Source organism: Phaeodactylum tricornutum, chromosome 11 (assembly GCF_000150955.2).
Source record: "Phaeodactylum tricornutum CCAP 1055/1 chromosome 11, complete sequence".
In the NCBI taxonomy this organism is placed as follows: Eukaryota; Bacillariophyta; class Bacillariophyceae; order Surirellales; family Neidiaceae; genus Phaeodactylum; species Phaeodactylum tricornutum.
Window position 1 is genome coordinate 33,726 of NC_011679.1, and position 12,340 is coordinate 46,065.

At 44.2% G+C, this 12,340-nt stretch overlaps 2 protein-coding genes across 2 annotated transcripts; one reads left to right on the forward strand and one right to left on the reverse strand.

The window, feature by feature from the left end:
- Window positions 1–7,938: 7,938 nt before the first annotated feature.
- PHATR_46635 (predicted protein) lies at window positions 7,939–11,137 on the reverse strand (the record flags this gene model as incomplete). The annotated part of the gene is made up of 4 exons (XM_002185777.1): window positions 7,939–8,575; window positions 8,654–10,841; window positions 10,973–10,978; window positions 11,036–11,137. The coding sequence occupies 4 exons, from the start codon at window positions 11,135–11,137 to the stop codon at window positions 7,989–7,991; spliced, it is 2,883 nt and encodes a 960-aa protein (XP_002185813.1). The 3' UTR covers window positions 7,939–7,988.
- Window positions 11,138–11,418: 281 nt separating this feature from the next.
- Window positions 11,419–12,311, forward strand: PHATR_46636 (predicted protein). The gene has a single exon (XM_002185579.1). The coding sequence runs from the start codon at window positions 11,514–11,516 to the stop codon at window positions 12,264–12,266; it is 753 nt and encodes a 250-aa protein (XP_002185615.1). The 5' UTR covers window positions 11,419–11,513; the 3' UTR covers window positions 12,267–12,311.
- Window positions 12,312–12,340: the final 29 nt, after the last annotated feature.

Sequence of the window (12,340 nt, forward strand, 5' to 3'; positions counted from 1 at the left end):
CAGCACCAAGTATTTGCATCGAATTCAACGCTGCGATAAGTAATGCAATTCGAACACTGTCCCTGGAAACAACACTAGCATAAGTAATCGAACTCGGCGGATCTGTAACATGTCCCCCGGCGACGAATCTGGCTTTGCGAGTGAAGTCCATTTTGATATCAAAAATCATATGACAAGGTATCCAGGTGTAACCAACTGGTTTAGACGCATAGGGTTCAAGAACTTTGAACGCTGGCATAACATTTTTCATCTCTTTTCTAATTGCATCCAACCATGCAGAAGTGTTAGTATCACAATCAATCTCGAGAGCTTCCTTTACTGGTCCCAAATAATGCGAACGCAAAGCAAACCACGCCGCACGACCGTTTCAAGCTCTCGAATACGACAACACCCAACTCCAAGCCGGACCTCCATGAGTACAACTACAAATAATGGTCCACACCTGAGCATTGTCAGCCGCATAAGACTCTTCATCATGAGGACTGCAAGCAATCATTTCTTCGAACGCATCCTGATAATTATTGTCTGGACCTTCTGGAACTTCTTCCTCTTCACGAATAACGTAAGCGAGTGGGACTCCTGTTGTTCCTCGAATTTGCAGCAAATACTCCGCAATATTCTCGAACGCATCACGAATCTTCTTTAAATCTTCAATCTGAGTAGGAGCCGTGAGGTCTTTTGCCAACTCTTTCTCTTCCTTTTCGCGCTTCTTAATCTCAATCATCAAGTAAATACGCGCCGGATTAAACTGAACTGGATAAGGCCGAGAAGTGCGCTTCAAATGACGAACATAGTACGCCAAAAAGACAAGACGCTCCTCCGCAGTGGGTGAAATCGCAACACCATTGCGAGGAATCACAGCCGGTGCTCCTGGTTCTTCCGCGTTAGGATTCGGGAGTGTACCCCCGGGACGACGAATATTCTTACACATATCCTTGATAAAATCATCCGTCGCAATCTCGAAAACATCCATAGACGTAATCAAATCAGTAGTGGCATCATGCTGTTCAACATCAACACTACCAATTGCTTGTAAAGCATTTCGAACTTGAGCTAAAGCGGCTGCCATGGTCAACTTTCTTCTTTCTTCCTGTATCACAAACTCATAAAATTCTGTTAGTTGGTTTCGAACATTCAGTGTTCTCACGCCACGTGAACACGAGAATTATTGATCATTGATGCCGTCAAATGTGAATTTCACATATAGACTTGAATAAATGATATTGATAACAAGTACCGTTTCATAACCATACAATAAGTACGCAACGAACTCTAGCGAACACAAAACAGCTGTCGCTCTCATCCGTTCGAGATATTTAACCAATATCTATCAGAGTGGAGGATCCGCGACTACCTTGCGGTATAATTCCGATAATAATTGTTGCATAAGTAACTGCTTCGTATAAGCATACTACTTATCATCCACACATGAATGACGCTCAAAACCCGAGCATTTAGCAAACAATACAATTTTGTGCAATGCACCTTCTTCGATAGATGAAGAGATTCATGGATGCATCCAACCATGGAGATTTTGCCTCGTTTCAGACCGTTAGACGGATACGAAACCCAGTAACCGATCAACACGTCTATCACGTGGACCACTACGAGAAACTGGCAGTATATTCCAGGCCTCTGCAGGCTTCGGCGACTTAACAACGACATGAAAAGCCAGGTTTTTGCACTACCTACCCAGGCACAATCGGAATCAGCGATCACTTCAAACACTCGAAAACACTACGAAAACACTACCTTTGATCCCGTTACCTCAGCGTAGAACTACTGGGTCTGATAAACTAGAAAAGTGCAACGATAACGGGCTAGAATCGTCTAAGGAACCGAAAGGATCCCGCATACTTTCGTAGACGACCAAAGGCGTAAAAAACACAAAATTATAGACTTATCTGATAGACTTAGGGATATGAACCCCTCATGTACCGCTTGACGTAGGGGTTTTCTAAAACAAAACTTATAAGCATGTCCCCACGATATAGGGATATCGAACCCCCATATGCTTGTCGTAGGGTTTTTCTAGTCCCCTCAGATTGAGACCATGACTATGAACTTGGCGAAATGTGTCCCCTCAAAACCACAATGGGAAAAATAGGGAACCAAATAAAACAAAACTTCGACACTGCATGCAACGACAAATATAATGCAAATGCAATTTGTCCCAACACTGAACCTGTTGAGAACGGGAAAGTCGGCACCCTTCTTCTAACTTGAATGACCATAAAATACTTCGTATGATAGCCTGTCTCACTGGACCTGATTGAACCTTTGTAAGTATATCCGCTAAATTTGACTCTGATGGTTCATATGCAATCTTGATCACCTCATGGCAACATTCTCTTGTACAAAATGATGCGCTATTGCGTTACTTTTCTTTTTCAACACTTACTCTGGTGCTGTAGTATTGTAGACAACCGACATATTGTCACAAAGGACTTTAGCCAGACCATCGATAGGAATTCCCATCATTGGTAACTTATACCTTAAACCCTGAATCATCTCCGTAGCAATCTTAAATGCAACAAACTCACTACCAAAAGTAGATGTCTCAAATATACCTCTGGCATCTTAATCAATTCAGGCTTGAGTTTAAAGTGCATACCAATCGAATCTAGAATCTTCTTCGGCTCTGTACTGATACATAGGAAATCATTGGTATAAATAAGCACATACTCATAGTAATTTGTGCCATTGTGTTTCTGAGCTGGTCTAAGCCAAACATCTGGATCTGCAAGAGAAGAGATAAAATTCAACTCTTCCATTGTTGCAGCTAAGTGAGCATGCTATGCTGCTCCACTTGACTTCAAACCATATAACGCACAAACAATAAGTGCGTAACAACCTTCCTAGACTTTCCGAACTATGGACCACATGTTGCATATACCTTTTCGTGAACTGGAGCATTCAAATAACCAAGTATATCCAATGCATTCAAGGATGTGATGAGTAAAGCAATGCAAACACTATTGCACGAAACAACACTGGCATATAAAATCGAACTTGGCGGATCTGTAACATGTCTCCCGGCGACAAATCTGGCTTTGCGTGTAAAATCCATTTTGATATCAAATATCATGTGACATGGTATCCATGTATGCGCAACTGGTTTAGGAGCATCCTGATCGAGAATTTTAAATGCTGGCATAACATTTGTCATTTCCTTCTTGATTGCGTCGGACCACAAAAAATTGTTAGTATCTCGGTCAATCTCGAGGGCTTGCTTGACCGATTTTGGCATACAAATACCAAACTTGTGGGTCCTTTTAAGGTATCTTGTCTTTACCGCTGAAATAATACAATCACGTTTCTGCAGTACGTCCGGTACCCATCAAGCAAAAGCTGGGTAATGAAGTAATTTGTTAGCAACGGCATATTTGGCAACTTCAATTGGATTTGATTCTTTCAGATCTTTACGAGGAAGCCAATTTGTAGATCCGTCTTTCCATTGCAATAATATTGCCCTGCCTTTAGTGGTCCGTCTCATTTGTTTCACACCATGTTTGTCGGTATAATACATATTGTCAGGGGCGACTACCAATTCTTCCATCCTGTGATCAATGATCTCATCTACAATTAGGAACCGGTGACCTTCATCATCCACCTGCAAATATAAATGCTCTGCAACAACATTAGCAGCAAATTCCTACACATTACCATCTGGGAACTAGACTTCCATAACTCTTGTGTCCAAAACAGGATTGGGATGCAATTTCCCGACCACATTTCCATTGCGATCCTTTTTACGCGCAATGATTGTACCAGTGGTAGCAATGTCCTTGTACGGTAACACAACTTGAGCGTCAAGGTACTCATCAAAAGCTTCATGATCTAACTTGTCTGCTTGAGGCATTGTCGGCTCGTCCCCTATTGAATCATCTGAGTAAGCGCTAAACACATTAGACTTTTCAGGAAACACTGGGGAAATGGCATCATCAAAGTTATTCTAACTCAATGTTGCATCAAATGAGGACTTTTGCAATTGCACCACCCTGGAATTAAGATCAGCTGTAGAAAGTGGCGAGTAAGAAGTTTGAGATATCAATTGACCACTTTGGACAAGTATACGTGCACACATAACATGACCAATGTCATGCGCAGGACCAAGCCAGCAACCTAGATGCCGTTTGTCTTCCGGAAAGTTGACTGGGTCCAAATACTATATCCAATCATACCAAGCAAATTCACATAAGTGACTGATATCTGTAGTATCATCCGACACTGCCGTGTTTGGAACAGTGTTGTTCAATGCATAGATGTTATGAGCAATTCGGACTAACAAATACAAAATCACACCATCTAGTGACAACAGCAACTTGATATCCTCCTTTGGAAAATAAATTGAATGTGACATCCGTGGGGTTTTGCAATAAAAATTGGGGACAATCATTGACCTGCACATCATTTAGCCGGAGCTGATTCGGATTTAACAAATTATATTCCATCGTAGGAAAGTGCAAGGCCTGATGAATAATTAACATAAAAGACTCATATGTGTAAGGATGATCATATGCAAGAGCAGCAGAGACAATTGGTACAGACCGGATGTTTCCCAATGTAGATAAAAATGCAGAAACATCAACCATGCAAGAGGTTTCATGAAATATGTAAGTGTTCTTTCCGACGCAACATGTATCCGCGTGAGAATCCAACTCCGCATGTGATATAAATGCACTCTCAATTGACTGTATAGAGATAGAATGTGTAGATACGACGGACATATTCGAACTTCTCTGCAACATATTCCGACCTGCCGACAACTTCAAATTGCACCCTCTTTGGTAGATGAAGAGATCCATGGAAGGTATGGATGTTTTCGAGATTGCAATGGATGATTTCATGAAGGACATGTGTAAGAACATCCGTCGTCCTGGGGGTACGCTTCCAAATCCTAATGCAGAACAACCTGGAGCCCTGGCTATGATTCCTTGCAATGGTGTAGCAATTTCACCCACTGCGGGGGAGTGTCTTGTGTCATTGGCATACTACATTTGTCATCTCAAGCGCACTTCTTGGCCTTATCCGGCTCAGTTTCATGTGGCACGTATTTTCTTGATGATTGAAATTAAGAAGCATGCAGAAGGAAGACAAAGAGTTGGCAAAGGACCTTGTTGCTCCTGGACAGATTGATTATTTGAAGAAGATCCGTGATTCCTTTGAAAACATTGCGGAATATTTTTTGTTGCACAAATGTATAATATCAGTTGTGTTGTCTAGGATTTTGATGTCACTCAAAGAGCAACATTTGGTCAATGCACTTGAAAATAATTTTGTCTTGAGTGTTGCTCAGTTGTCAAATTACAGGTATAGAGTTATGCCAGAGGAATTGGCTATGTGTTGGAATATTGGTTTATCTGCTGCAAAACAAATGTTACTGGCTAACACTCAAAGAGGCAATAAGAATATTGCCAGTTGCACCCTAACAAAGAGAGTCAAACCAGTTGCCAGTCAGCTCAGATACCGTCATCTTTGTACAAGTTTGTATATGGATACAATGTTTTCTTGTGTAATGTCTTTGCATGGAAATACTTGTGCCCAGGTGTACGTCAACAATCTCCATTGGACGCATGCTTATGCTTTGAAGTCTAAAGGTAATGCTCATGAGACATTGGATTTGTTGTTTCATCGAGAAGGTGTTCCAGCCGAGATTATTTCCGATGGCGCAAAAGAATTGGTGCAGGGTGAATTCAGACGGAAGGTTTGTGCTGCAGGTGCTCATGCTAGACAGATTGAACCTTACCCACCGTGGTTGAATCAAGCTAGACTGAAATCAAAGCATTGAAATGCATGACTAACATGGCTATGGAAAAGTCATTTGCACCATTATATTTATGCGATTTTTGCCTGGAGTTACAAAGTATGATCTGATTGTCAATTGCTCAAAACATCTATGCATTGAACAACACTGTTCCAAACACGGCAGTGTCGGATGATACTACGGATATCAGCCACTTGTGTAGATTTGCCTGGTATGATTGGGTATATTATTTGGACCCAGTCAACTTTCCGGAGGACAAACGGAAATTTGGTTGCTGGCTTGGTCCTGCGCATGATATTGGCAATGTCATATGTGCACATATACTTGTCAGAACTGGTCAAATAGTATCTTGAACTACTTACTTGCCACTTTCTACAGCTGATCTTAATTCCAGGGTTGTACAATTGGGCAAATCCTTGTTTGAGGGAACATTGAATAATTATCAATATGATTAAGGCATCCCTCCTGTGTTTCCCAAAGAATCTAACATTTTCAGCATTTGTTCAGACAATTGGATAGGGGACAAGCCAACAATGTCTCAAGCAGATAAGTTAGACCATGAGACATTCAACCTGTACATTAATGCTGAAATTATGATGCCATACAAGGACATTGCTACCACTGATACAATCATTGCGCGTAAGAAGGACAGTGAAGGTAATTTGGTTGGGAAACTGCATCCCAATCCTGTCTTGGACACACAAGTTTTGGAAGTTCAGTTTTTAGATGGTAATGTACAAGAACTTGCTGCAAACATGATTGCAGAACACATATGTTTGCAGGTAAAAGATGACCAGCTTTTGCTTGGTGGGTTTCTGATGTACTGCAGAAATGTGATTGTATCATTTCAGTGGTAAAGACAAGATACCTCAAGAGGACTCAAAAGTTTGGTATTTATATGCCAAACTTGGTCAAGCAAGCTCTTGAGATTGACTGGGATACTAACACTTCTTTGTGATTGGATGCAATCAAGAAGGAAATGACAAATGTTGCTCCTAGACCGGTGGGTAACACATGGATACCATGTCACATTATCTTTGATATCAAAATTGATTTTACTTGCAAAGCCAGATTTTTTTCCGGGTGACACATTACAGATCCGCCGAGTTCAATTGCATATGCCAGTGTTGTTTTGAGCAGTAGTGTTTGCATTTCTCTTCTCATTGCATCTTTGAATTCATTGGATATACTTGGTGAAGATTTACAGAATACATATTTGAATGCTCCAGTTTGCAAAAAGTATATACAACATGAGGTCCATAGTTCGGCAAGTCTGTGGAAGGTTGTTACGCACTTATTGTCTGTGCGTTATATGGTTTGAAGTCAACCAGAGCAGCTTGGTGTGCTCATATAGCTGCGACAATAGAAGAGTTGAATTTTATCTCTTCTCTTGCAGATCCAGATGTTTGGCTTAGACCAGCTCAGAAACACAATGGTACCACTTACTATGAGTATGTGCTTATTTATACCAATGATTTCTTATGTATCAGTACGGATCCAAAGAAGATTCTGGATTCAATTGGTACGCATTTCAAGCTCAAGCCCAAATCAATTACGACACCAGAGGTATATTTGAGAGCAAATCTTGGACATTTGGTGCTTCCTAATAATCCATCAAAGCAACAATGGTTGATGAGTTCTACAAATTATGTGAAACAGGCTGTTGCAAATGTAGAAAAGGATTTGGATGAGATAGGCAAACGTTTATCTACAAAGATCAAGTCACCAATGTCCTCAAATTATCGACCGGCACTTGATGTTTCTCCTTTGTTGGATGCGGAACGTGCTAACTATTTTCAGTCACAGACAGGAGTTTTGAGATGGACATATTTTATGTCTACGAAAGTATCTACAATCCTTTGGTCCCATAGACACGTTTTAGCCCGCTATTGTTGCACTTTCCTATTACGGAAGTTTTATCGGTGTACCGGGAGACCTTGTTGAACATTAAAAGATTTAGTAGTAGAATGTATAAAATATAGTGCTTTACCAATTGGACCTTCCTCTATCTGTTCTGTCCGCATTCAATACCTACTACCTCCTAATCCTTTGTTCACGCGCGTTTTTTTGTGCAATTTTCTGGAGTATAGCCAAATGATAACTTTCTGGTCTTTCTGCGAGGAAAAAATTATCGAAAGAACCAGAGATGTAAAGGTGCTATGCGAAAAAGACACTGTATAATTGTAGCAACTATAAACTTATGCCAAGAATTTTGACTCTATCAAACAGCTGGCTTATGCAGATCAGCCAAACGTTTTACCACGTTTGCCATTTCCTCAGCCTGGGGTAGACTCAATCGCTTCTGGGCAAATATTTCGCTTCCCGGCGTAATCACTGTTGGGTCGTTTGACGTAGAGACACGGGCATGATGAGGAACCTCATGCAGCATTTGTGCCAGCTGCCTCTCCTCTGGGACGGTCCCTCTTTCGTACAAACTCATTAGTAAAAGATCACCCTCTGTGTGATTTGCAGCACAATGTGCCTTGCCGAGCGTTAAGCAGCACATTGCAGCAAGCTTAGCTGCAGCCTCCTCGTCTTCAGAAATATCAGGGTTTGCCCAGTGGCTTGGTGTCGAGTCTACGTTCTTCTTTTCCAAGTAGCGATCCAAGATCCAAATTATCGGATCAAGAATTCCTTCTTCAAGAAAAATCCTCGCGCGGTGTTTATCTTTCGCGAGAATCAGTATTTCCTCCATTGCTTCCACTTTCTCGTCAGAGAGCGTATATGCACAAGCCAAAACATCCAGCCATGCAATGGGCTGCTCTGCTAGGGGCAAGGAGTATATCTGAGCAACTGGAGTTATGGCGTCTGAGGAGAATAGTGATTGTAAGATCCCGGTTCCAATTAGACGCACTAATTTACTCCACCGCTGTATGGACCACTTACCATCTCTCAAACATGCAACTATTTGCTTCTTGTCACGTTGCTTCGGTACTGCATAAGGCAAAGAGGGAGGCACCCTTGATTTCGGGGCAATGCTTGGATATTCTTTGGATGGATTTTTATCGATGTACTCTTTAGTCAACAAGACATCTTCCTCGTTCGCTGGCAAATGCAGTTCCGTTGCATCGGATTCGGTCCCATTGCAGAAATTTTTTACTTCTGTTGGTACGTGATCATCTAAACCCGACTCGCGATAAGTGTTTGCACAAGAGTTCGACAGGATCTCGCTCGCGTTGGCGGCCGAATCTTGCATTCCCTCTATTGCTTCAGTTGCTTTCTGTCGCATATTACTTCGTTGTTCATCGGGAATCTGCATTACTCCAACACCAATGCCGACAACCGCTGCCCCCACCAATAAGCCCACCGGTCCCATGACAATGCAGCCCACGGTGGCTGCTCCCGCCACCACAGCAGCAGTTTTTGCAATTGGAGTATCTAGAGACTTACGGTAATGTTCGAGATCGCCCTTCTGGACAAGAGATCCTTCCATATCCGACGCCACTGCCGTAACGTCCCCTTCCTTGGCTTGCCGCTCACAGTCTTCCTCTTCACGCTTCTGAGAATACGTCAGGCTACCTTGACGGACAGCATCCTCCGTATCGTGCTCGTTGTCTTCGCGGCTTCCATAATCAAAGGTACGGTCATCGTCATCGTCCTTGAGCGGGGCAAGTTTTAGCTGTTGGAGCTCATTGTGGCCGCTGCTTCCAAAAAATTCTGCCACGTCTGGAGTCATTTGCGAAGCGGAAGTGCCCGAGAGGGCTAGCTCTTCCAGATTACGATCACTAGAAAGGAATGCCCCAGGTTCCCGACTTATGTCACCGTCCGTTTCGTAGTCCGATGAGGAGCTCGGGGCGACCATCAGCCTTCCCCGTGGGTCAGACCTGCTACATGTCACTTCTCTACCCGGTGTTCGTATCCGTGGTAAAAACCCGTCGCGTTGCAAATCAGGTAATTCGGGGCTCCGAATGTCATGTGGTATCCCGTTGCCGCGGTCTTTGGCGAAACTGTCGGAGACGCAAACTTCGCTTTGTTGTATGCTTGATGCCACAATGTTACTGTCGTCTCTCAGTGATGCAGCAGGGTCGGAGATATGCACAAAATCACCGTCAATACTGGGCTTTGGCGAGGTCGTAGCGTGGTACATTGACGCTACTTCGGTTGACTGGGCCCTGGTCGAATGGCGGCGTACGTGATCCAAGGATTTAAGCTTTTTTATTTTTTTGATTTTGGCAACGCGACTACTGATTGTTGAAGCCTGTGTGCTAGCTGCGACTGGAGTGGGAAGCTTTTTTGCTGTTGCCGTGAAAGTTTGTGCTTGCTCTAGCATCGCCCGTCGCTCGTCTGCCTGTCGCTGGAGTTCTATTCTTCGATCTGATCGGCTTGTCGTGAGATTGGGTTGCATCCTCAAGGACGGTGTAGCTTTCTTTGCCGACCCCACATCGTGCGAGGTCTTTTGCAGGGGTTGAGCAAGGGATGCGGTCTTCGGCGTGGTTTCGTTTGGTCGAGCCGGCGAAATCGGCGCATTGGGAAGGATTCCACGACGTTTCGGGGTTCCATTATCGGCTGCTGCAGTAGAGGGCGCTTCCGACGAAGGCTTTTCCGTGACTTTATCGCTTTCGTTTCCGTCTGGGCGACATTTCCGCATAGCTTGTTTGGCAGATGGGGACATGTTCACCATGGGGGGGTCCGGCGGCGGTTGGGGTGCACGAAAGTCACGCTGTATGTTCGCTTCTCGCAGTCGGTTTTTGCGATTCTGGCTCGCTCGTCTCGTTGTAGAAGGCGGACGATCAGGCGAAAGCTCGGACTGCTGATGTAGACTGTTTAGATTGCTCAAAATGACGTCAACGAGCTCACTCTTTCCACTGCTCGCAGCGCTGAGCGTCTCGGGTGTTCCAGCATTTGACCGAGTCGGCGAATCAGGAATGCGACGCGTGGCATCGTTGTGCGCTTCAAACGAAGCGATTCTGCTGTGCACGTCGAGACTCGAGTTCCCTTCGCTCATGACGAGGATTGCCAGCACTTTGTACGCCCCAAACTCTTCTGCAATGGTATGCAGGCCTGGAGATTCTCTGGTGGGTTGTTCGAGGCTCCCACGGTGATGTACGGCAATGACTGGCTTGGCCGATAGATGCTTTAATCAGGAGGGGCAAGACAATGAATATGCTTTGATGGCAAGCGGTAACATTCACATTCACACAGTAGAGAAAGGCAATAGCGCTCCAGACCTGGAAATTACCAATGTGTACCTACCTACCTACTTACCACCACCTACAGAATATCCAGAGTCGTCGCGCTATTTGGAATTTACACTAACTAAAAGCAAACGATAAGAGGCGGATCGTACAGGAAGAAGCGAAGTTCGCGCCGGACCGACTCCAATGAAATGTCGCCATCCGTTGACACCCGCATCGGAACCTTCTCGGACATTTTCTTTTCAAACTTTTGGTTAACTATGGCAAGGCCCGCTACTCCCTTTGCCAACAAACGTATTTTGGTCGGTGTACTACATACGGCTAGTTCTTCCTCTTACGGCTAACAGACAATACAACGAATCAGACAAGATCATATCTTAAGGGTTACAGCTAGGGTTTTTGGCCGAATCCGTTTGGCTGTGACAGGAATATGGTCGAGTTTCGATGTCTGCCGCGCACCTGCTTCACTCGTATCCGTAGTCACCGTCACCTTGATTACGCTCACAGTCAGATTGCCGATATTACCTCACACGAATAAGGTCCGACGCACCCTTCTCCAGCTTGGACCACTACGCTGCCTTGCCGTCTTTTTCGGCGATTACCACGAGATTATGACGACGTCGCAAGAAGATGAACCGTTACTGAACCCTCAAATCGCTGCCGCGGCGGCGGTTTCCGGTGCCGGCTTTATTAATTCGTCTACCGAAAAGATCAAAAAGGCGCGAGCGGAAGGGCCGTTGACGTTTCGCACGCTCGGATTTCTGGGGGGTTTGGCCATGATTATTAGCAACGGCCTAGCCATCCTTGACCGATTCTTTTCTTTCAACTTTGCGGGTGCCATGATCGCATTCTACGGTGTACTCTTCGGTGTTATTATTACTATGCTGGAAGCTCCTGGACCTTGCAGTCAGAGACTTCAGGGAGGAATTCGTTTTTACGCCAAGTTCTTGGACTTTACTTGGGGACGTGGTGCTCTTTACTTTTTTGTAGGAACCCTGCAGGTCTCCAATTGGAACATGCTGGACTGGGCTGTAGGGGGCTTTATGATTTTTGTCGGAGTAACCGCAATTGGAGTGGGAATTGCTGCAGCCCGAGACCTCCGACTCCTTAAATTTGCCATTCAAAACGAGAATCATCTTAAAGAAAAATGGAACCAGCACGATGCGGACGGAAACGGTACACTAGATGCCAAGGAACTGACGGCCTTTGTAGCAGATGCCGGTGTGGATATGTCGCGAAACGAGATTGCTGCCACATTCCTGGCCCTCGACAAGAACTTTGATGAGAAGATTGCCTACGAAGAATTCTTCTCTTGGTGGACAGCCGCCGGAACCTACGGCGCCGGTACAAGCATGTCCGTATAGCTTTATGAGGCTTTGTCCATGTAGTAGTAAATTTGCATTTCCGACAGATTATGTCTACGTAACTCGATGTTGAT

Excerpts from the sequence above, each read along its gene's own strand:
- PHATR_46636 (XM_002185579.1), top strand. The coding sequence starts at position 11,514 with ATGACGACGTCGCAAGAAGATGAACCGTTACTGAACCCTCAAATCGCT.